Here is a 26,170-nt window from a genome sequence, read left to right as displayed (position 1 = left end):
CTGTCAGTAACTTCTATTTATTCAGCTTTTGTAGTTTTTCAGTCTCAAAGTGAAGTGCTTTTTATGGGGTTATTTCTGCCACTGCTATGAAACAAGAAGAGCCTGGAGAATTTCCCTTAATCCCATAAAGACTTAACACTAGCCTCTTCCTAGCTCTGCTTCCAACATGGTGGTGGCAACAGGCACATTTTATCAATGTCAAATATACTGCAACTACCTAAGGCATCAGTCAGCCCCCAGCATCAGGTTGACAGAGAAACATTAAAAACAAACAGAAATTGGAAGGATTAAAGCACTCCCAATATTCAGCAGCTGGATTTAAAGGGAAGATACTGTAAGATAGGAGTAACTCAGCAAATGAATGAAAATAGAAAACAGGACCAAGAATGTCTCCCAACACAGAGTAACAGAAGATAGCTATCCATGTGGATTTGATAGGTTCATGGTACAAGTCCTTATCAGATAGATAAAATATTTAAGAATGAGAAACTTTATACAGGAGTTCATGATGTTTATAAATAAAATAAAATTATACAAGAACAGAAAGCTATTTATTTTAAAAAGTATTCCTATGACCTCTTGCCACTCCCTCCTTTGCTGTTCTAAGAATACGGAAGAGGAAAAATACCCAAAATGAATAACCAAAAACTCCCTCACATTCCTACAAGACAGCTCAGTTTCCATCTTCACAGTGTCCTTTGGTCATGCCTGAAAGATGACCAGAATGGAAAATGATCTTTTACACTTGGAAAGTGCTGGAGTTCTAGGAGCAAGTACTTGATCAAATGTGGTTTGACCCTTCCAGCAAGTCATCTAACCACATTTGAATATCAGCAGAAAATAAACATAGTGCAAACAAATAAACTTGATGTGTTGGATTAACCCTGGCTGGATGCCAGGTGTCCACCAAAGCCACCTTGCCTCCTCAGCTGGACAGGGAAGAGAAAATGTGACGAAAGGCTCATGGATAGAGATAAGGACAGGGAGAGATCACAGAATCAACTAGCTTGGAAAAGACTTCTGAGATCATTGAGTCCAGCCCATGACTGAGCACCACCAAGTCAACTAGACCATGGCACTAAGTGCCATGTCCAGTCTTTCCTTAAACACTTCCAGGGACGATGACTCTATCACCTTGCTGGGCAGCCCATTTCAGTGTCTAACCATCTCACCTGTAAAGAATTTTTTCCTAAACTTCCCCTGGTGAAGCTTAAGACTCTTGCCTGTCACTAGTTGCCTGGGAGAAGAGGCTGACCCCCATCTGGCTACACCCTCTTTTCAGGCAGTTGTAGAGAGTGATAAGGCCTCCCCTGAGCCTCCTCTTCTCCAGGCTAAACACCCCCAGCTCCCTCAGTCACTCCTCACAGTACATGCGCTCCAGAACCTTCACCAGCTTCACTGCCCTTCTCTGGACACACTCCAGCACCTCAGTGTCCTTCCTGAATTGAGCGGCCCAGAACTGAACAAAGTACTTGAGATGTGGCCTCACCAGTGCTGAGTACATGGGAAGAATCACTGTCCTGGTCCTGCTGGTGACACTATTCCTGATATAGGCCAGGATGTCATTGGCCTTCTTGGCCACCTGGGCACACTGTTGGCTCATGTTCAGCTGGCAGTCAATCAGCACACCAAAGCCCCTTTCTGATGGGCAGCTTTCCAGCCACTCTGGCCCCAGCCTGTAGCACTGCCTGGGGTTTCTGTGGCCAAAGTGCAGGATCCAGTGCTTGGTTGTGTTGAACCTCATGCCATTGGTCTCAGCCCATCTATCCAGTCTGTCCAGGTCCCTCTGCAGGCCTTCCTACTCTCCAGTAGATCCACACTCTGACCCAACTCAGTGAGGTGAGATTCACCAGTTACTGTCACAGGCAAAACAGGCTTGACGTGGGGAAATTAGCTGAATTACTAGTCAAATCAGAGTAGAATAATGAGAAATAAAAACTAAAACACCCAGTCCTCCCTTCTTCCTAGGCTCAACTTCACTCCCAAATTCTCTACCTTTTCCTGTCCCAGCAGTGCAGGGGGACAGGGAATGGGAGCTGGGGTCAGTTCATCACATGTTCTCTCTGCTGCTCCTTCCTTCTCAGGGGGAGGACTTCTCACACTTTTCCCCTGCTCCATAATGGGCTGCTTCCCATGGGACAGTCCTCTGAAAACTGCTCCAATAGCAGTCCTTGTCCTGGCTTCAGCTGGGACAGTTAATTTTGTTCTTAATGGCTGGAACAGTGCTGTGTTTTGGATTGTATGAGAATAATGTTGATAACACACTGATGTTGCTGAGCAGGGCTTACTCTAAATCAAGGACTTCTCAGTTTCCCATGCTCTGTCAGAGAGCAGGTGCACAGAAAGCCAGGAGGGAGCACAGCCAGGACCCCAGCTGGCCACAGGGATATCCCATACCATACGACATCATGCTCAGTACATAAACTGGGGGGAGTTAGTTGCGAGGGGCCGATTACTGCTCAGTGACTGGCTGGGCATTTGGCAGCAGGTTGTGAGCAACTGTATCACTGAGTATCACTTTTCTGTTGAGTTTTATTCCCCTCTCTCTCATTTTCATTACTAGTACAATTATATTCTGGATTATTAAGCTGTTCTTATCCCAATCCATGAGTTTCACCTTTTTCTGACCCTCCTCCTCACACCACCAGGGGTGGGGGTGTACATGTGTATGAGGGAGCAACTGCATGGTATTTATTTACTGGGTGAGTTTAAACCACGACAGCCCTTCCCATGGGCTACACTTCATGAACTGCTCCATAGGGTGTAGGCCTTCAGGAACTGACTGCTCCAGCATGGGTGCTCCATGGGGTGACAGGTCCTGCTAGGAACCTGCTCCATTGCAGGCTTCCCACAGGTCTCCATGCATCCACCTGTTTCGGTGTAAGGTCCTCCAACAGCTGCAGGTGGATTTCTGCTCCACTGTCATTCTCCTGCCTCATCATGGTCTTCACTGCAGGCTCCAGAGGAATCTCAGCTCTGTCACCCAGAGCACCTCCTCACCATCCTTCTTCACTGACCTTGGTGCCTGCAGAGCTCTTCCTCTCACATGTTCTCACTCCTATCTTTGGTTGCAGTGCCGTTGGGCAGTTTTTTCCCTCCTTCTTAATGTATTATCCCAGAGGTGCTACCACTGTTGCTGATGGACTCGGCCTTGGCCAGTGCTGGGTCTGTCTTGGAACCAGCTGGCATTGGCTCTCTTGGACACAGGGGAAGCTTCCAGCCGCTTCTCAGAACAGCCATCCCTTCAGCCCCTCTGTGACCAAAACCTGGCCAGCCAAACTCAATATACCCGGATTTTAAAACTAGATTACCAGACATAACATTATATTTGTTCTTCTATCTCCCCTTTTGCCCCAGTGATGGAAAATGCATCAGTTGAATTAAGAAAGCGAAAGTAGACATAAGGCAAGTCTTAAAACGGGAAGCATTTAGGGGAAAAAACACGCAGAAACATCTTGAAAGCATATGCACTTTACCTGGAGACAACAGTTTCCCATTCCAAAACCCATAGCATCCATGTATATATAGTCTGGCTTAGCTGCCTTTGCTGCTTCTCCATCATCATTAGGAAACGTTTCGATAAATGGCGATGGTGTGTTCTTATCTTTAAATACTGTGTGAAAAACACAGGTAACAGTAACTCAGAGCAGGAGATTGAACAATTATTTTAAAAAAGCAAAAAGAAAGATTGAATTTACTCACTTGGTACATTTATCACAACCTTTTCTCCCCTTCGGTGTCGAATGTTTCTGGTCAGTGTACTACAACAAAAAAAAGTTTGTGGAATTATCTGAAATTTTCTCTTTATGTAAATGTTTTTGCAGTTAATTGCTTAACAATTCTGAATGTCAACAAATTCAGAATGTCAACTTCCTATTTATTTTGAGCATTTTCCTTCAGGATGGTTCTTTTCCTGGTTTAAGGTAGACAGCACCGATTTTTTATCCTGTGAAGTCAGTCTTATTTTGATGGACTTCACAGTACTATGCTGATAAAATAGTCAGAAGTAAAAGGTAAAGACCTGAAGAACAAAAGGGCAAGTTAAAAGGTGTGCTTAGTTTTTAAATAGAATAATTTTCATTTTTCAAAGTCTCACCTTACAGTGAAAACCCCTCTCAGACTATAGAAGTACAACATGATCCATTTCAGAGTAACTAGGGCAAGCTACTGCGTACACTGAGATGTCGCTGTGACATACCTGAGAGCTGGATTAACCATGATGAGAAGCATTTAGTCACACAATTTCAAACCGGAAACAATTTGGCAGCAGCAAAATCAAAACCTTTTGCCCCGTAACAGCATGAACTACTATATAAGGTACTTGAACTTAACAGTTTACTTTCTTAAATCACTTTGAAAAGAAAAAACATGTCATCACAACCATTTCTGTCCAAGTCCTTACGATATCTGCAGCAACTAGACACAGTGCTCTCTATTCCAGTAATGTAAAGAATTTGCAGGTGTGTCTAAGATACTTAGGCAAAGAAAAAATATTCAGCTTCTCATCAGACTTCCCAAATATTCTTACCTAAATCTAGGATGTTTATTGATGGCTTCATCTGGAAAAAAGAGGGATTTTGACGCTCCTCCTTCTACTGGTGTTGGTTTATATTCCGGCAGTGTAAACCCAGGACACCCTAACCTATGTAACACAACAATGAGATCCAAGCTGTAATGAAAACAGACTGTGATTTTAAAATGGTCAGATGAACAGAGATTAGGATCCTAGTAGACAACCAGCCAACAACTAGCTTCCATGGTGGTTAAGACAGCCTTTTTTTTTATTTTTTCAAACCACTAGTCTACCATTACGGACATTTTCAGTGGCTGAAGCAGGAGACTTCACAGTATTGCGTAGAGTATATACACATGTTAGAGTGTGTCAGCGCTCGTCATTAATACTGACATGCAACTGCATTCTGTGTCTTCAAGAGTTTCTCTAGAGGATACAGGTTAATGCTGACTGCTGAAGTCATTTATCCAGCTCTGCTCCCAACAATCTACCCCTGTTAAAATATATACCTAACCAACTCTGTAAGAATCAGAAGTACTTTCAAGTGATACGTCCTGAGTTTCATAGCAGCTTGTAATTCTAGAACTCTGAAAATTCCTATGAGTGGAATGTAATAACCAAAGAAAAAATGCAGCTATTAGGTGTAAAATATTGAGAGAAATGCAAGCTAATCAGAATATAACTCTCCCCTTTGGGAAACTCCATTTAAGTTTCAGAGTCACCTGAAACAAAAATTAGCTTTCAGTACAGTTTAGACAAAGGAACCTTTGGCAAGGTGGAGGTAAAGAAGCAGAAAATTAATTTTTCCATGCTGCCCAGTAAAAAGGGCAAAGATTATGTTATCTTGAGAGGTTCTAGTATTTAGATGGATAAAAAAAAGTTAGCTGATAAAGCTATAAACAAAGTACACAAAATACTAGGAAACACATTTCTAAAAATATAATTTATTCTCAGCATGTATTTTACTACTGTTTTCTTCTTCGTAGTTTATGTATACAAGTTGTCCTGCAACTTGTAAACCCAGCTTCATTACCTATGAAAGTGCTACACTGCAAACTGCATCCCTCCAGTCCTCAAGACAGAAAACAACTTTCTGGTCCAGCAGCAGGGGCTCACAAATTTAAGAACTAGAGACGCCTAGCATCTAAGCTAGAAATTTTTAATATTTAAGCGTTTTCAGGTTGTTAATTTTTAACTGAGTTATTTTAATTTGAATAAACTTACTTCTTTACCTTTCTTCTGTCAGCACTCTGACAAGTTTTTTTTTCCTTTTCAAATGCACACTTTTTTTATTATACACACGTGTACATGCACAGATGCATACAGGCATATGTACACGTCGTTGTAGAGAGAATGTGGCATAAAACTCCAAACCCATGATACCTCAGAAATATATTAGCAAGACTCCAGTCAAACCAACAGGCTTTGAATTGTAAGATAGCGAAAGATGCAAGAAGTAAACTAAATTAGGTTAGCCTGGGGAGAGTAACCTCTGAGGTACGAAACTATGTTTGGGAGGATGCATAAGTAATAAACAAACTACATTTTATTATTTACTAGCTTTTACTGAGCTTTTAGCAACACATTTACTGAGGTGCAATGTCTTGCTCCTACAGTGATGTAAGAAGTATCTATTTGTATCTATAAAGTGATGAAGAACTCTCCCTTTATTCCCTGCAAGACTGGGTCAAAAATGTTTGTACAGAAAATTTATTTAATGACATAATATATTTATAAGGTTACAGGGAAAAACCCCCACAGTTCTGTAATACACTGAGAACTACTTAACCACTGGACTTTAGGTAAGTTCTTATTACACCTAGTACAGCTCCGATAAAGAGAAAACAGCATTCATGGTGCTTAATGCAGGCATTTTCGCACCTGAACTTCACTGCTAAGTCATATTTTGTATTGTTCCTGCTCTCAGCAAGAATTTAGGGCCACTGCAATCTGTATTACCCAAGAAACTAGCCAGTAAGGTCAGCTCCTTCTCTTCTACTGCAGAGCAACTTTTTTACCATTATAAGCATAACTATCTTCATTCACTTCACTGACCAGGCTAGTTAGAACGAACATAATAAATCCCTGCCTAGAATTATGTTTGAAAGGAATGCATAAAGTACAATTTCTCCTAGGTAATGAAGTACATCTTGAATTTAATTTCTTCAGGTATGTCTTAATAACAATAAAAAGGAGGAAAACTACCCTTTTTTGTGAGGGTATTATTCACCCAGGAGAGACGCTCTCCCTTCTAGATTCAGTAAGTACAGTATTGTATTATAGAAGTCTTAAGTCTGTGTGTTCCAAACTACCAGAAGCTTACATGCACTTCAGTGAAAAAGTAGTGTTAAAAAATTGATCAGGTTAGCCATATTTTGCAAAACTGCTATTTATAAAGATTAAAGGTAAAGATTAATAGGTAAAGAGAAACCTTTTATATATGATTTGCTCTATCAACTCAAGATGGCAGACTATTCTATATACAACATATAGAATATATGTTATGAATATTCGGGTATTCTCTCCTAATACAAAATTGTCACAGGTTAGAAGCACGTTAAAAATATAAAAGATGCTTATTTGCTTGTCTTGTCGCAATGAAAACTTTAGGAAACATGACTGGAACATCAAGCCAAAGTACTTCAACTGAATCATGTTTTTCTCTATTTCATTGTACAGTTAGCTATATGCAGTAAGGAGAAAAACTGTATAAGGAGAATAGGAAACATGGCATTACACTTCAATAACCATCTCACCTTGGAAATGATGTCACAGTGCAAATAGCCTCATTTTCTTTGAGTACAGAAGCAGCCTCTTGACGTCTTTTCCTCATGTTGTCTTGCACAGTGTTAAAATCGGACATGGTTCCCCCATATGGCTGCCCAGGTGTCCCCTCAATCATGTAACTTCCATATTCTGGTCTCCAGAGTGTTGGGTGGCTATAATAAAATGTAAATGTTTCAGCAACTTTAAAAAAGATTAATTATTTGGGAGAATTACAGAAATTAATACCACTTGCAAGAAAAACCTCCTAAATTTGATTATTTGAGAGTAACACAATGTACCTCACCGCCAGGAGGCAGTACAAAGAAAATAAGGCACAGTTTGGCAGTGATAGTGTTGCTGTATAGTGCAGCAAGCAGAATTTGCTTACGTCATCAAATTGCAATCACCTTTAGTATCTGTCTCAAGCTTTGTTTCTTGGGGTTTTAACTAAAACTGGAAAGTACAGAACCCTCTACTGCTTTCACAGTGCAAGGTATGACAAAAGTTCTGTTCCATTTCTTATTTTTACTGCCTGTCCTGTTTTACAAATTTATCGGGTTAAGATTAAAATGCAGTTTAAGTGCACCTCACCCCTAAAAAGAAGTACCTTCCCATGCCCTTGTGAAGCCATGCCTACTCTGTGGAGCACACCCTACCACAGGCAGAGCAACTTCTTACTATTCTCCTGACAGCAGCCATCTTGATGCTAAAAGCAAAGGGGTTCCTTCTCGTAGGCTTTCACTAGTCCCCCTACCAAGAAAGATAGAAAGGGAAGCCTTACTGGAAGAGGAGGTTAAAGCAGATAGAGAGAAGCTGACAGGCCCAGGGGACAAAAGCCTTTCCTCTCTACCCTCCTGTAAGCTGTGACCTGCTTTTGGCTCTCTTCAGCCAAAACACTTTGCTGTCTCTGGTCTCATTTCTCTGTTGCCATCAATTAGAAGGTAATTCACAGTTCTCTGAATAGTTGAAATAGGGACATATTCTAATTATTCCTCAAAACTCCATAGCGGAGGATAGGGAAAAACTTTCCTGCCAACCTTACATCTACATTCCTAATTCTTCCACAAATGGGAGAGTGCTCCTACAGACAACAGGCTTCCCTATACAGCTCTCACTTGCTCCTGTAGTCAGACATACAGGAACAAGTGCACACACACATATGCTTTATGGGGCAGGGATTACTGTGTACACACAGAGACAAAATCAGAGCAAGACAAAAAAATACCCAAACTACAACTTCTGTGGGCTCACCATTATATCCTCATTTTTTTCAAAGCATAATATAAAAAGCACATGGACTGCCTGCAAGTGTGCTCAAAATCTTTCACTTCCTGAACCCCAGATTTATCTGAAAATATCAGTATCTGTGGTTTACAGTTTTACCAACAGCAGATTTGAACATTAAGCCAGGTTTACAAAATTATGTACAGTACCGTAGCAGGAGGATTTAAAAAAAAAAAAAAAAAAGAAACAGGAAACAGCTACTCACTTTGGGTTTACCTTCTCCCCCTTTTCTTGCAGTGTTTGAAGAACTTCTTCACCACAGAGTGCCAGGCGCACTTTCTTATTCTCATGGTCAAATTTTACTAACATATATTCCACCTTGTAAATAATAAAACCAAAACAAACAATTAAACAGTAAGGTTTTGTTCTGACACAAACACAGTGGCACACAGTTTTAAGCATCAACTGGAAAAAAAGATGTCACACTGAACTTTACATAAGCTTAAAAACGATCACTAACTACGAATGCGGTAAGCAGTATTGATGAAGATGTATGCTGGCTTATTTCATCTTGAATTAAAAATGTAAATTCCTTGAAATCAGCGTTGAAATTTCTTTCTCTCCATTTCTAATTTGGGATATTTCACCAAAAAAAACCCTGAATTTGTATTTGCCTCCACACTATTTTTAGACAAGAAAAAATTAAAACCCAGCATCCCAGCTGGGTGATGCATCCCAGCACTAGAGAATATTGTTTCCCTAAAGGAGATTATCTGAAAGTAGCCAAACTTGGGACACCCTCATCTCAAACTTTCTAATCTCCATGCATACTTGCTGTCAAAGCTCCCGTAAAGACTTCTAGAGTGCTACCCAGCACAGCAATCTAACAGCCTCCTGGATCTTGCAGCCCTTAAATACTTACTGATACACTCTGTTTCCTAACACCTATTTGGTAGGGGTTGCTTTGCGATGTTCTGGGAAGTGTGAAAGACAAACCATTGCCCAAGTGCAATGTATTGCCTATCATGTAAAACCAGAAGTCACACACAGAAATGTGTTACCAGGATACTGTTTTTCAAACCCCCTGACTGGACCAGCGGGCATATCCAGTGCTTTTGTTAGAGGTTCTCAAACTGCTGCCTCCAAGACTTCCATAAATCATCTACTTGAAACATCAACTTACAGTTAAAAATTCAGGCTGTAGTTTCACAGTTAGAACTTGTCAAGGTTTTGCACTGTGCTCCTCTGTTTCATTTTCCAACACTGTCTAGAGCCACATCCTTCTGTACTTTACAGATATGACTGCTCCAGCTCCAGGAGATCAGATTCATGCAAGATGCTGATGGATACCGACTCATGGTAACTTCTGTTTTGTATAGAAGTCTGATATGTACAGGAAAGCAACTTGCCAAAACACAGAGAACTTTTGCCATGTTTTCCAGCATGCTGGAAGTGGATTTGTAGGCTTCATCTTTGTTGGCTGCTTCAGTGTCCATGGAAGAATTATTGCTTGCTACTGCGATAAAAAATACAATCCACTGCTGGGATTTGCAATTGAATCTCAAGCAGCATTATCCAAGAGTGTTTGTAGTTCTACAGAATCTGATCAGACACAAACTCTGGAAGGACTCATTCAGCAATTTTTTAAGATCAAATTTTAATTCCCTAAAGAAAAATAACGATTTCTAGTTTCTGTGCAAGACAACACTTCTTTATGTAGTGTACTTTGTGGTTTGCGTGTACTATGCCACCATAATCTTCACCATTATCTTGAGATAACTACAGACTATAGTCAACCAGAACATATTCCAATACTGATTTAATTATTACCTAGTACCAATCTCTCCAGTAACACTTGACCCTGATTACTGGCAAGAAAAATGGACTTTCACACCTTCCAGTCTCCTACACGTTCAACATCATCTGCTGCTTTGTAAAAGCATTCTCACCAGTAGCCAGCCTAAACTAGAGAGGGTATGTGAGTCCACAGGTGTGAGCCACACATATGGACACAGAATGGGCATCAAGCCCACCACGTGCATGGTGAATACATAAATATGCTACTACCATTAGCCTCCTGTCTTAGAAATCCCCCTCCAAAGGTAGCTGTAATGAGCTGCTGGTGAGAACACTGTACTTCTCTATAAATGGAATTACAAGTTTCACAAAAGAAAATAATCCAAAAGGGTAAAGAAACATTAAGTCAAGAAGGCAAACCCAAAGAAATCAGTGTTTCATATTCCAAGTACAGTAGTGAATATACTGTATTTATGCACCTAGCTTTAGAAACAATTATTACTCTTGCCTCCAGAAACATTGACTAAATCTTCAAAGCTGTCTTAACACAGGGAAGATCTGCCATTAATTTTAATGAGAAAAGAAAAAAAACTTCAGACGGCCGCCAACAGTTCCAAGTAACCCACAGAGTATCCTGACAACAGAGGGACTGACTGAAGGGGCATCCTTAAAGAATGTAATTTAGGCTCATCAAAAGATTTATCCTACAGCTACAAAGAAAAAAAAAAACAAATGCAGAGTTCACTCATTTTTACATTCAACTTCAGCTCATCATTCACAGCCTTCTCACATGTTTTTGATCTACAATAAAGTTTAGAGAAATGCAGCCAAGTTGAGAGAATTGGCATGCCTGGCAGCGATTCGAGTCCAAGGGCCACCAAATATGTGGGGTTTCACCCAACATTCATAATTCATCATTTTGCCAAGCTCTTCAGAGTTCACTTTTCCCTCTAATTTTAACTATTTTAACTAAGGCTCTTTAGCAAGCAGTAAAATACATATCAGGTCAAACTACTGATGCAGATGGCTGACTTAGAGCCAGCTAGGACAGTGCACACTGCTGTGGTAAGGAAGGCGGCCACTTTGGACCCAAGTTCCCAGTCAGTGCTCTCACCCCGCAGCAAACCCTACATATCTCTATCCTCTGGCCAGTACCTGCTGCAAGGCTGCTGAGGACAACATACTGGAAAGCAGTGCCACGGAAAGGGATCTGGGGATCCTGGTTGATGGCAAGTTGAATATGAGTCAGCAGTGCCCTGGCAGCCAGGAAGGCCAACTGTGTCCAGGGGGGCATCAGGCAAAGCATTTCCAGCCGGTCGAGGGAGGGAATTGTCCCGCTCTGTTCTGCACCTTGAATATTGTGTGCACTTTTGGGCACCACAATATAAGAAAGATATTAAGCCATTAAGGAGTGCCCAAAGGAGGGTAGTGAGGATGGTGAAGAGCCTGGAGGGGAAGCTGTATGAGGAACGGCTGAGGTCACTTGGTCTGTTCAGCCTGGAGAAGACAAGACTGAATGGAGACCTCCTTGCAGTCTACAACTTCCTCATGAGTGGAAGACGAGGGATGGGTGCTGATCTCTTCTCTGTGGTGATCAGTGACAGAATCCAAGGGAATGAAGTTGTGTCAGGGGAGGCTTAGGTTGGATATTAAGAAAAGGTTCTTCACCCAGAGGGTGAAGGGTACTGGAACAGGCTCCCCAGGGAAATGTTCACAGCACCAAGCCTGACAGAGTTCAAGAAGCGTTTGGACAATGCTCTCAGGCACATGCTCTCAGGTGTGACTCTTGGGGATGGTCCTGTGCAAGGCTAGGAGTTGGACTCAATGATTCTTGTGGGGTCCTTCCAATTCAGCATATTCTGTGTGTGATTTTGTGTGAAGATGTGGTCTCCCAGCTTCTCCCTGCAGCCAGCCATGCTCAGCACAGTCTCAGTGGACAAATCTCTCCGACAAGCCCAAGTCTGTCTTGCTCTGAGAAGTGCTGTAACACCTTACCAGGCAAAGGAACAATAGTATGGCCAGCAAGGTTGCAAAGGGAAAGCTTTAAATTCACACACACATAGAGCAAGCCTAAAAAAATGTATTGTTCATAGTTAAATGCGTTAGAAAAGCAAATAAATTCTTTGTTCAAGCAAATACTCTAACAGAACTACCCATGAGCCAACATAAAGAAAGACTGTTCTTTACAGGTTTCCTTTCTCTCAACTACTGGCTTGCAATGTACTGCATCTACAAAGTACTTCCACGCCAGCTCAACTCCACTGCTGAATCTTCTCGGGAAGCAGAATGCACCATTAGCTTGATAGCAGAACAGCCCCCAGAACGGCATTACTTCACTTACTACGATTATTTCTCCAAGTTTGCTACAAAGAAAATTTCAGGCTTTTGAAAATTCTTTGATGTCGCCTCTGTAAATACAAGAGAGACCTTGAAGCCTCTCAGCTGTGAAGAACCACAACCACTCTCCATTCATTAAGTCAAACAGTTCTGGTAGTCTTGCCTGGTGGCAAAGTGAAAGATGATAGTTCTGTGGCAATGGGTAAGCATGTCTGAAATTGTGTTTGAATGCCTGAGTTATTTGCCATAACTACACATATATTATTTCTGCATAAAGTGCGCTTCTTAAAAACGAAGGTGTTATCAGTCAAACAATCCTTTAGTACTAATTCCAAGGAACGAGGAGAACCGAAATTGTCACACATGCTACACTGTTGTCTTCAATGCAGGCTCACTGCCTGGTGTGTAGTGCCAATTCACACACCAAGACAAGGTATTTCTGTTTAATCACAGAATTGTCAAGGTTGGAAGAGACCTTTAAGATCATCCAGTCCAATCATCAGCCCAGCACTATCACTGTAATCACTCAATTGTATCACGCACTGCCAGATCCAGACACCTCTTAAGCACCTCAAGGAATGGTGACTCCATTACCTCCCTGGGCAACCTATTCCAATGTCTGACCACCCTAACAGTGAAAAACTTTTTTCTAATATCTAATCTGAATCTCCCCTCTCTCAGTTTAAGGCTTTATTCTTAATTTGTGCAAAGTAGGGAGCTAGGTGGTAACCCACAAAAGGCTAGCTACCTGATCATCAAAACTTTATACCATTTATACATTTTAGCAAACGAAGAAATCACAGTTCATTGACCACAAGTTACATAGTTCTCTTATTAATTAGTACTCTACCTTCTATTGGTTAAATTACTCTCTTGCTTTTCATGCTAATTAGTCCGCATGCTTGGTCTTTCTCTTCTTTTGGGTTGGTTGGTTTCCTGAGTTGGTGGGTTGTGAGTCAGTGCTGGGAAGCTCCCTCTGCCAAAATTACCTTTTATCCAGTTGGAGCCGATCTCAGCACAGTTGCTGAGTTGGTTTTGTTAGTTTTTTCCTTATCTTGGGAGTTGTGCCAAATGTCCTTGTGGCCTGTAAATTCTGTGTTCTTTGTGCCCGCTATCAGTAGTACATCCTTCTGCCCAAGCTTTACTAACCTTTCCTCCTAGATCTGAGATCACTGAGTATGTCAAGCCCTAAACCTTAACAAGGCAATTCTACCGACAAGTAATTTGTCTTTCCGGCACCTGGACATCAACATTGTATCAATTGTCCAAATACTTGCCTTGGCAGTGGTCTGCTTCCCAATATCAAATCCCTCCTCAAACACAGCTTAACACCATCACGCTAAGTACACAGGGAACAAAAAATATGTAACAGCTGAGAGTAAAATCTCTGCTCTAGAGTTAAGGTTAAAATTCTTTTAACAAGTATTTTCCACGAGTTACTTCTGCCTACCAGAACATAAGAAAGTACAGAGTCTGGACTCGAGTAAGCTCAGAAGTAAGGTGCTGAGAAGATGACAGAAGAGATGAAAATAGTTTAGAAGAATTATCTGAAGAAAACCTTTTTTGAGAGAAAAGCAATGCAAGCTTGCACACTCTGTAGCTGTGAAAAACAGTACCTCGTATTAGCCTTGTACCACACTCCTGACCGTCCATCTCAGATGTAGATGCCCCATGTCTGGAAGTGTTCAAGGCCAGTTTCGAAGGAGCTTTTAGCAACTTCGTATAATGGAAGATGTCCTTGCCCACAACATGGAGTTCAAGTAGATGATCTTCAAAGGTCCCTTCCAACTCAAACCATTCTGTGCTTCTAAAAAACCTCATCACAAGGGACTCATGGTCCACTGCTGTTTCTCAAAGGCAATCTTAATGACAGTTTCCTTCTCCTTCCACTTGGCAGCTATTGCCACACACACTTGGAGAAATTGTTAGCAATCTCTTCATACAAGCCTTCCCTCAGGCATGCAGCTCTACAAGAAACTGAAATTTTTCCCTAAACGTCCAATGAGGTCTCATGGCTTTGTTTACTACTACCAGAAGCCACTACCAACACTTAAGTATTATCATGTACTATGCCTCATATATTTATGCAGACAGTAGAAAACAAAAACTAAGGTAAACTTTCCTCTCAAGAGCATCAATGAAACAAACCCCTTTTCCCCAGTTATTAAGCTCACATGGGAAAAAAAAAGTAGTTCCTCTATATATTTGGTCAGTTAATGTATCATTAAAATACCACTATGATTAAATGACAGCCTAGAGAACAAACTTTTAATAACTTGACTGTTCATTAAAGAACCTCTGCCACAGTGTTAGATGGAAAAAGCAAGTATTTTCTGTAAGTACAAATACTTCTGACGCATGTAGAGCATAATATTCAAGATGGTTTTTTTAATGTAGTTATTTTCTTACTACTGCTGTGATAAAACATGGAGCCACAGAAATAATCAGCTGGTAATATACTGTTAATGAAAGGTTTACTGGCTTACAAGGGTGAGTTTAAGCCCCGAGGGAGGTAAATTCAGAGAGAAACAAGTCTGGAAGTGCCACAAAGACTGCTTACCCCACTTCTAGCCAGCAAGCCCCAAAACTGCACGCTGGCATGACACAAGGAATGTCCACACTCATGAAATTACTATGGATGTTCTCTGCAACAGAAATAATTGCAAAAATCTGCCACAAACAGCTGAACCAAGATTCAAATATAATTCCCAAAATGCTTAATTTTGATTAAGCAGATTTGAAGTGGTCAATCCAACAAACAAAGCACCATCACCAGCTCTGAAGAAAACCAACTCAGAGAAACCACGTCCCAGAAACAAAGTACAACTCTTGTTTTCCATTATTTAGACAATAATAAAAAAAACACAAGAACTTCTATGCCACAATAAAGATGACCATAGATTAAAAAAACAAAGAGGATGCAGGGGCTCTCATCTCAGTAAATAGAGCAAGCCCCAGCTAAGTGCTCTTGCCTGTCTCTCTTCCTAAGTCCCAACATCAGGGCTGCAGATTTTCTTTTGCACATGACACAACGTGAATAGAGGACGTTCTTTGCTGCACACACCACAAACCAGGAAGCTGGGTTACTAAAAATTAAAATCGAGAAGGTATAAACATTTGCATGATTCTAAAGAAGTAAAGATGTAGTGCATTACAGAAAAAAAGTGTCTTCTTTAACTGCTGTACTATGTAACACCTGAGGTTAATACTGTTAAAAAGACTGGGATAATGTTAATTTTAGATTTCTGCAGCAAAGACAACTTTATTTTTTATTTATTCAGCTGTGAAACAAGATGCAGCAAGCTTCTAAGTTGCCTTTTGCATCATAAAGCAAGAGTAGAAAAACCAAACATGCAAATATGCAACATCAACAACAAAATCTTTCTTGTACTCATCCTTCTAATTCATCCTTTCTCATACTGTTAACTAAAATAAGGCATCTGCACAGTAAGAATAGGTCCTGTGGGAAAAGAGGAATTACAATAGAAAATATCCCATGATAAAACCACAACAATCCACCACTTGACATCCACAGAAGGAAGTCCACTGTGAACAGAATATTTCATTGTCAGAAATATAAAAACAGTTGGTAATTTAAGCTTCTCTTATTAAAATCTGAGATTAAAAAGGAGGAAATCAATGTTGACCATGGGGGCTGGTCACTATTTATGACAAACTGCAGCTTGCTTTGGGAAAAAAAAGAAATAAAAAAAGACAAGTAAAAACTCCACAACAAAAAAAACCCCCAAACCTCCAAACTGGTTTTCATTAATTACAAAATTAACTTTTCAAAGAGCATCTCAGTATAAACTACACTAAGTCCTGTACTGTCCCATGCACAGTGCATCCGGCACCAAAGCTCTCAGGTAGGTCACTAGTGCTGCACTACAACCCATACATATCTTGCCACCCAGACATGGAAGAATTGAGCAGGGGGGAGATGAAGCAAAATTATCAGCCACTGGGTGGGTTAACACACTGTGCATGTTTTGAGAGCTAGAGGGTTTAGTTTAGGTTTTCCCTGACATGAGGATTAAAGCCAGTCAGAAAAGGTAGTTTCTGTCAGAAAAAGTGACTGTCAGTCCAGGTAACCAGGGAAGGAATAAACACAAAGACTCTTCAAGGCCACCTATCTTGTTCGAGTCAAGATTTAAAGAGTTATATTTACATGCAGTCGTGTATTCGTTTTATAGGTTGCATATATACGCTCAGAGCTGTCACGAAGTGTGAGCTGAGGCACTAACATCATACCTTCAGACCCTGCCCCAGCAGCACTGCTATTTTAAACAGCAAGTATCCATACCAAAAGGTATTAAGGAAGCACTAAATCTTATTGTAAACAAATAATTCCACTGTCCCTTTATTTAGCCAAATAAAGCTCAGAGAGAAAGGATGAACAAGCAGACACGTGACAACCAAATCGTTCAAGTACTGCTTCCCCCCCAGCGGCCAGCAGGCAAGCACATCGATTAAGACAGCTCCCATTGAGATGCATCCACACATGCCACATTTGGCAGGGGCCATCATGAGGAATTTCTGCATGAAAGAAATTCAAAAACGCATTCTGTTTGAGGAATTTTGCTGGGGGAGGGCAAGACTAAAAGCATTTGTCTTAAAATGACAAGAACTCAAATTAAAAAAATAATTCATAAGCTTTAGGCCATGCTAGCTCTATTATAAGCACAAGACTCCCAGGAAAAGCTTTAAAACAAAGCTATTTCAGCACACTGGTATATTGCAGCAGTTTGTACGAAGTGAGAACGTGAGATCATCACAATAGGGATGATGAATCTGTATAACGATTTGGTTGAATTTTTTTTAAAGACCCCCTATTACTGACATTCAGAAAAATGCAACCACTGTTTTTTGTGATTCTGTTTTATTCATAAGATATACAACAAAGAGCAAGTTAGAAAGCTTCAGACAAACACTAAAGAAACCCTGCAAGTCACCTACAATTATCTAAGTGGTTTGGATAAATGGACAAACATCTTGCAGCACATGGAGTTTAAAAAAATCCTAATAAACTGTCTATTCTTGTTGTTCCTGTAACTGTCTATCTCAGCTTCAAAGCTATCATGTGGCATCTTGTTCTACAGGACACCTAGGTTTTGTAAAGTAAATAACTATATTAAAAGGACATCTTCTGCTTTTCTGTTCTATTAGGTTAGTCAGATTTCTTGTAAAGAACACCATCTTTCCTGTACACTATGATGCTCTCTGAACCTATTCCTTTGTTTATCATTTCTGGTCCTTTCTTATCTCTTTTTGAACATTTTTGTGCACAAGTGTCTCTCACTAAGCCTCACTGTTGTCTTTTAGCAAAGAGATGACTAAAACTTCAACTGTGTATTTTAGAGATAGTAGCTGTACTTATTTTATACAGCTGGTGAGCTAGATTCACCATTGCTAAAAAATGCCCTAGATTTTTTCCTGGTTTTAAATGGGTAACAGACAAACCAGAGTCTCAAATTGTGTGCATTTGAACCCCAATCCACTTCCTTAGGATGCAGCAATAATTTTACCAGTCTGAAGTTCTGCAGACTGTAAAGTAACATCTCTGATCTTATCACTTATATATTGTTACTGCCCTGAAAAAAACCAAAACCAGAACAGGCTATAAACTCTAGCAAGACATTAATGCAACTGCTAGTTACCTAGGAAGAATCACTCAAAAGGAAATGCAGCTCTTTTCACAGCCCAGCCTTTCATTAGGAAAAGGGAGAAAGCTTTAAAGAGTCACGCATGTTCTAAACAGGAGCAATACCTTTGGGACATTCTGGTAAGAAACCTCTGGCCTCTTGCAGCACCTGAGAAGGGCTGCTTTGCTTCTTGCATGAGGAAGTGCTGATTAGCAGCTGTTCTTTTTAGTTCTCATTTAACTTATTTACAAGGTATAATTAAAAAACTAAAAGATAAGGAGGGGAATAAATCAAATGTACAGGACAAAGACCAAAGGAAACTTAAAAGGGCTGAGAAAGAAGTAACAGGAAGAAAATAAAACAAACAACCAAATCCAAAACCAAACTAGAATTGACTCAGTAAGATTTCAACTTGCAAGCAGTGCAGTGGCACATTTTTCATGCTGCCTCATACACATCATTATCAAACCTATTTAAGGGTCTCCAAATTTCACTTCGAGTTTCCATTAAGAAAACAAGTTTTTAAAAGCTGAAGATGCTTATTGTGTGCTGGGTTCCAACACTGACAGGAATAAGACCCATATACAACAAAAGGGTCATTATGTCCAATTTCACTAAACAAGGCTGAGAAAGTCAGATTCCCATTTCATTCACATATACTTTCAAACGAAATTGTTGTGTTTTGCCCATGCTTGCTTTTTACATCCCCTCCTTCTGAGGGGATCTCCCTCCAGCACACCTTTCTTGAAATTTTCATATGCTGAAGCAGCTCCTCCTTAGTCTTTGCAGACTGTGGAAGACAAGTATTACATGCACATATGAACACATGTATCTGTAGTTAAGCATGAGCTGCCGTGACTCGTACACTTGTGTGCACACTCAGAACAAAGCAGCAGCAGCGAGCCCAGCCAAGGGCCAGCCATTCCACTTGTCTGATCTGAGTGTCCGCATAAAGCTGCAAAGAGAAATTTAAGCAACGTCCATCACTTAGAGGAATGCAATCAGCACACAAGAGGCACTAAACAGCACAGGAGACTAATAATGCACTGGCACAGAAGAGAGCTTTTTGGGACAAAAGTAGGAAGTGGCAGATAGGCTTTGGCTAAAACCCTTTAAACTCTTCTAGTTTTAAACTACTAAGATCTGCCAAGCTGCACAAACTAATTGTTTCACATAGTATCTGCTAACTCTACTGCAGTCCTAACACACAATATTGAAAAGTTGCAGGTTTTTAATTCTGAAATAAAAACCAAAACAAAATAAAACTTAATGATCATGACTCTGCAAATCCAAAGTTTAGCATACATTATTGCATGGAAGAGGAAGATGAAAACACAAGGAGATTATACTTGTTAACTGACAGGGTCTCATCAGCAGATCTAATTGCTGCCCAATTTTTGTGAGCATTAAGGCACGGATAGCAAAGCAGGGTTTGATGAGGGATAATGAGATAGTTCACTGTTTTGTATTCCCCACAGTCAGGAGAAGTCAAGCATAAACAGAGAGGCCAACTGTCAGTTTTAAATGAGGTAGAAGGATGATTAAGAGGCAAAAGACCTTACCTGCAAATGCAGATTCAAGGAGACCTTTTTTAAAGCAAGTCTTATTCTGTTGCAGTCACATTTTGTAGGCTTTTTTTTTTACCATTGCAAAGACTTCACGGTTGCAGAAAACAGAGTAAAAAAAACTTACCTCAAAAGAGATAACAGCTCTTGGTTCTACTCACCCTGCAAGCAGTAAGAGAGCTGACTTTTCAAGAGGCAGCATAAACAGTGTTTTGACCTTTCCAGCTCTTTACTCAGGAGAAGACAAGAGTATTAGGGAATGCTACGCTGAAATGCAAGTTGTGATGCTGCCTTGCTCCCTTCCAAACAGATGCCACCAGCCATTAGCACTTAGCCTCAACACTTCTGCCTGGCACCCAAGGAACAGAAAGCACACGATGATTTCCCAGTTTCATTCCCTTGGGATCTCAGGGAATGGAGGCCCTAATCCTTGAGATTAGCTCAGTTGGTTAGAGCCTGGTACTAACAACGCCAGGGTTGTGGGTTTGATCCCTGCATGGGTCACTCACTTAAGAGTTGGTCTTGATGATCCCTGTGGGTCCCTTCCAACTCAGAATATTCTGTGATCCCAAAGGACCACCACAGTTTTATAATGAGTTTTACAACACACACTGAAAAGTGGAGTCCTGTTGAAAACAAAACCAAAGCAAAGGCTAGTTCTATACCACTGAGTAAACACAGTACTTCCTTTTCACAATGGCATCACCTAAATGGTGACAACCTTTAAAGTATTCACACATATGCCCTGAAAGACAAACTCAGCATGTACTAACAAAGTTGGCTTTTTTCCTCATGAGCATTCCTTAAAAAAATTAGAAAATACATTTTTCACCAAACATTGTCTCAGAAACATCTCTTGAACACAAAAGTAATTTTGTTTTTTCTGATTTTATCTCTACCATTACATGAGGGGTGTCATCTTTATTCTTGATTTCTATCTTCAAGAAGTTTTTAAAATAATTAAACACCCTCAGGCTATGACTTTACACATGAAGGTCAAAGTGCACAAAAGGCTTTTTACGAAAACTGTCCAATTAGTCAGTTGATTCATCTAAGCTGCATATAAACGTGGCGCCACTTTCTAATAACTACATATTTGAGAGGAAAAATGGAAAAGAAATTTACTGCTTTCTGCACTAGTCTATCTACAGCATAGCTCAAGGAAGTTATGGGCAGAGGTACAGTTTTGTGTTTGCACAACAAGAGCAGACTGGCTACAAGTCCCTGGTCCATTAACACACTCTTAAATGCTGTGTTACATAAAAATATATAATTGCACAACACGGTAGAACAAAGGTAAGTTGCCACACCTGAGTTTATTATCATTTGTTAAAATGAAGAGGTAGTTGATGAACTGGGTTACCTGACCTTCTCTGAATGCTCACAGGCATTTCAAAAACTGCTCTTACTTCTCATCAAAATAATAGCTTTAATGATACTGCTCTTAAAATTCTGCCTCTTGCCATGCTGGGCATGATAGAAGAAAACTGTGAATCTCCTTAAACATAATGTACTGCTATTTACTGAGCATAAATACTTTGTTCAGTACGGTCCCCCAGCTGAAGGAAGAAAGAGGCTGCCAGAGTCCAGTCTCACCATACAGCTAAGATTACCAAGTGACCACCTGTGGGTGCTGCAGAGGCTGGTTCTGCATGACCCTTTCCTCCACACGCTCCTGCTGCTTTCCTCACATTAAGCACAGTTCGTTGGATCTAGCAGTGAAACAGCTGAAGTTCTGCTGAGAAAACAAACCATCCTCAAAACTGAACGGGAGAAGAGTTTTCTGCTGGGTTAACTTTTCGAACTCAGATGGCCAGTAAAAACATAAGGCAGGCAGCAGAAACACAAGTCTGGAGCCTGGAAGGGAAGCTTGCTAATGGATGAACCTTAGATGTCTTGTGAAATCTCACTCTGAGAAAGCAAGGAGAACTAAAATCTAACACCCACAGAAAAATGAGCATCCTATCTTCAAGATAAATGAGAAAACCCTCAAGCTAAGTCTCAGAGCAATATGCAGACTGTCTATATTCCTGGACTCAAGGCTGTGAGGCTTTTTTGTCAGCATAATTTCAGTCATATAAGACGTAGGAACACAGAGACATCAGACAGGGGTAGATAAAAGTATATTTAAATCTCCTGAGTCCATGCCACTCTGGCTGCAAAACTCTGTCGTGCAGACAACACATATTTTCACTGAACAGATTTTAGTAGCCAAGCCCCCATTCACTCACAGAAGCAGCTCCTGCTGTTACGTGAACAGTGACAGGAATTCCTTAAAAGACGTACAGACTTTAAGAGACAAGTTCTCTCAAAGTGCTCATGGTGAACAGCATTTTCCTTTGGCAAAGAGCATCTGTGAACAGCTACTGGTACCACCTGGATAAAGTTTTCTCACAAGTCCCTTTGCCATTCAGAAAGCAAACTGTGCAAGACAGAGAGATGTAATGGCCAAGTTCCCACGTTGTTCACATCCTACTCTGCTATTCCAACTGCCCTGCAGTCACATCACAGGCACCTCTTAAGTGACCAACGCTGGACCTCACCAACACCACGATCAAGAATAGCCACTACTGCAGCACATGTGAAGCTGCTCCCTGTCTCCAGGGAAAGCTGGGTCCCTCGGCCAGTCCTACGGATCAATAGAGGAGACTCTGCTCCTCGCAGAGTGCTGTCAGGCTGTGGCGCAATTCAGCACAGGTTTACAAGGCAATACGCCTAAGACCTGTGGCTAAAGTTACGGTGCTCGAGCACAAAGCACCTGTAACAAAGTTCCAGTCATGACCCAAGTAATCATCCTGATCCTTGTTTGGAAGGCAGGCTGACATGTACAGGACGCCCGGGAGACTCTGGGGTAAAGCAAGGCTCGGCAGGTCTCTTTCCACGGGGATCAGGAGGGACACTGCGCGGCGAGAGGGCCGCCACTGCAGAGCCACTCGCACATCCTCGGTCCTGCTTCCCTCGCTCGCCTCCCAAAAACCGAGTCTGGGGCTGAGCTGGCACTGCTGTGGAGTCTAGGCACACACATGCTTCACTCAGACCTCGCTCCAGAGAACGTAAACTCCGGGGAAGGAGCGAGTGCTGCCGGGCATCACCGCCCCGGGAATACACCTCCCGAGGGGCTGCCCAGGCCAACCGACCGTTGCCAGGCGGGAACACTGGAAGTTGTGTTAGCGTTTCAGAAACGCTCAGAGTGGGGCAGCCGTGCTGGTAACGAGAGGTAATGCGATGGCAGCCGTGCTGCGCAACGACAGGCGGCGAGCGTGTGTGTGTGTGCGGGGTAAACAAAGCCCCGCCGGGCAGCCCTGCACCGTCCCCTCCCGCAGAGCCGCCGCGGCCGAGGGTCGGGCCCTCCCCGGGCACTGCGGCGGGCACGGCCCGGCCCGCACCCGAGCGGCACCTGCGCCCGCCCGCGCGGGCGGCGGAGGCCGCGGCGGAGGCCGCGCCCGGCCGAGGTCTCACCCACCTCGTCGCCCCACTTGAGCACGTCCTTGTGGCGGTCGCGCAGGGCGCGGTAGATGTGGAGGAACTGGAGGATGCCGTGCCGCCGCACGTGCTCCGCGTGCCGCCGCGTCTCCTCCCAGCTCAGCGGCGAGCCCTGCGACAGCAGCCCCATGCCGGCCGGGAGCGGGGGAGGCCCGGGAGGCGAGCGGAGCCGTAGCGAGCGGAGCGGGTGCGCTCCGAGCCGCGGGTGCGCTCTGCACCCTGAGCCGCTGCGGCGGCCGCCCCGATCCCGGCGCCGCACGTGACGGCGGCCGCGCGTCAGGCCGTGACTCAGCACTTTCCGTCTGCAGGCACCGCCCCCGCGGGCTGAGCACGGCCCGGCGGCCCCGAGGTGTCCTCAGCGCGGGGCTGACGGGGGAAGAACGGAGGCAGAGCCCTCGGGAAAGCGAATGCGGGAAACGGCTGCGCCGGCAGCGCCCGCGAGCGCCGCTGCCCCGCTCTCTCCGCGCACGCCCCGGGCACGGGGGAGGAGGCGTCGCTCGCGTGCGCAAGGCGACATGGCGGCGGGAGGGTGCCGGCAGCCCGGCCGGGGCAGCGCAGGGCAGGGCTGGTGTTCCGAGCGGAAAGAGACCCTTGTGTGACTGAAAGCGCCTAAATAAAGGTCCTTAGTGAAATCACGGACGGTGTGTGAGCGCTGCTGTGTATTTATTATAGATCAGAGCACACATCGCAAAGAAAATTATGATTGGAGTGGAGGGAGTGAGACCCAGAGAGGTGACGCCTCATCTCCAGGAGACGACCTTTTCTGCCTCTCTTGGGTTGCCGAACCCACATCTCGTGGTGCCAAGCACAGGCCCGTCTCGTGAAGTTGCTGAAAATGTGTCTGTTACCCGGGAATTGTCCTGGACCCGGGAATTGTCCTGGACCGAATCAGAACAGCACTGTCTCAGGAAAGAGGATGTGGGAGCATGTCAAGGCGTTGACACAAAATAGAGGGAAGGCCTATCAGTGCTATGTCTTTACAAAACGAAGAGACAAAAGGCACTGAACATTAATGTGAAGGGAAAGGCTCTTGCTGCTGAGCAGCAGAAATTCATTACTCCTGGACTCTTTTTGTTGTATACACAGAGCTCTTCATAGGCCTTAGGGACCAGCACGGCTAGTATGCAGTAGGATAAGCTAAGGCTTTGCGAATTTGTAAGGTATTTAAATTGTGGTATAGCCCACTAATGGATGAACTGTATTGTTAGATATTTCATTAACTGAATGACGATACTCACAAGAACTGCCTACTTGTCTTTCCTCCAGGATATGAGGTGCCTCAAAGCTCCCAACACATTAGAATGATATATCTAAAATGCATTAGTGGAAGATATCAAATATTACAGTAAAACCACTCAAAAATATTTTTTTAATGATTTAAGTTTCTACAGAAAGGGCAGCATTGACAGAACAAGAACAAGCAGTGACCATTAAAATTACAAACATTTAATTTATACTGTGCTGTTCTTAAGGGCTCATGACTTTTTAAAAAGTCATGTTTTTTACTGAAATTGTAAAGGCTGATCTAATTGAAAGCAATGCTGTTGTTGGTACTATTGTAGATCTGGAGATGGCTGGTTGGGTTAGTTTGAGGGAGAAGAAAATAATATTTTCTTCTAGTTGAAAACATCCCTCAGCCTTTTTTATTTTTGAAAAGTCAGGAGGTCAGAAGTCTCATACTTGGCAATGGGAGTCTGATGAGGTGTATCACTCATGCAAAAGCCAAGCTGTACTTTATTTCAGACCTGAGGGGATAAAGAGGCTTCATGCACCGCCCTGCATGTTGCATGTTGGGCAGTTGCACCAAAAGATCAAGATTCCACATTGGTCCCACTGTGCTGTTACTCAGCCTCAGGTTTTCCACAGCTTTAAGTTGGAGCTGAAGCACCTGAGGAGCCCATGCAGTGACAAGTAGCACCAAGGAGCACAGCTAACAGCTGTGTTAGTCCCATTCCTGCTCTTGGGGCAGTGGAGCCTCGTTTTGGAGCAAACTTTATTATATCAGATCAAACTTAACATTGTTGTCTTATGAATCCAGGCAAACCTGTCCGGGTTATTTGGAATCCATGCTCCCAGTTCACTTGGCTGATAGCGAGAGCACTGTGTTGCTGAGAAAGTTTTTTGAAAAACTGGGTATTTGGTATGATCCCAGATGCTTTGAGTGTGCTGCTGTGTATAATGGACTGTAAACATTTCCAGTAACATACACAAAATTTTGAAACTAAGATTGAAACTGGGATGAGCTTTATTATAATGCAGGCTGCTATTATGCAGTCTGCACTCCTCAGCTGACCACTAATGCTACTCTTTGACCTGAAATTCAAGAGCACATTTTCAGTGTCTGTCTTTCTCGACATTTAAACTCAGCTCATTTTTTTGTTATTTTAGTGCCAATATCTGCTCTATTTCCAGTCCCGTGTGCTTAGTCTTATCAACAATAGAGCTAATACATTGTTTATAACAGAAACCCAAAATAATTTCCTTCTGCATCAGTAAAACTGATAAAGATATAAATCTTTTCTCACAGTGTAATCTCTAGTGTAACAGCGTGACAAATCGGGTCTGTTTATGAGGTGTTCACCACCTTCAGCTGAAGCTTTTTTCCCTTCAGTTCCAATGAATGTGTTCTGGCGGTGTAGGGCGATCCGTAGTCTTTTTCCTTTGCAGGAAACTGTGGAACAGGGAAGGACTAAGGCATTCTAAGACTGACAGTATCATATGCAGAAGTGTTCATTTGCACATCACCCAAAATATGACTTCAAGACAAACCATCATTGTATAATATCTGCCTGCATGCATAATGTTGTATAATTATTTCCAGTACAGTGAGTATCATGTGCAAT

The 26,170-nt window shown here is 42.3% G+C and overlaps 1 protein-coding gene across 2 annotated transcripts in view; it reads right to left on the bottom strand.

Annotated features, from left to right (window-relative positions):
* The window catches only part of GCLC (glutamate-cysteine ligase catalytic subunit), a 38,022-nt gene extending 14,339 nt beyond the window's left edge, over nt 1-23,683 (bottom strand). Inside the window, exons 1-6 of one of the 2 annotated variants that reach the window (XM_032681845.1) lie at nt 23,308-23,683; nt 8,769-8,881; nt 7,270-7,452; nt 4,529-4,642; nt 3,703-3,761; nt 3,477-3,613 (exon numbers count right to left, since the gene is read on the bottom strand). In XM_032681845.1, coding sequence (XP_032537736.1) covers nt 3,477-3,613; nt 3,703-3,761; nt 4,529-4,642; nt 7,270-7,452; nt 8,769-8,881; nt 23,308-23,457 — 756 coding nt within the window. In that variant the 5' untranslated portion in view covers nt 23,458-23,683. The remainder of the gene's footprint in view (nt 1-3,476; nt 3,614-3,702; nt 3,762-4,528; nt 4,643-7,269; nt 7,453-8,768; nt 8,882-23,307) is intronic. The other variant, XM_032681844.1, reaches the window with a different exon arrangement.
* Nucleotides 23,684-26,170: the final 2,487 nt, after the last annotated feature.

This window comes from Chiroxiphia lanceolata, chromosome 3 (genome assembly GCF_009829145.1).
Source record: "Chiroxiphia lanceolata isolate bChiLan1 chromosome 3, bChiLan1.pri, whole genome shotgun sequence".
NCBI lineage: Eukaryota > Metazoa > Chordata > Aves > Passeriformes > Pipridae > Chiroxiphia > Chiroxiphia lanceolata.
This window is presented reverse-complemented; position numbering and strand designations above follow the sequence as displayed.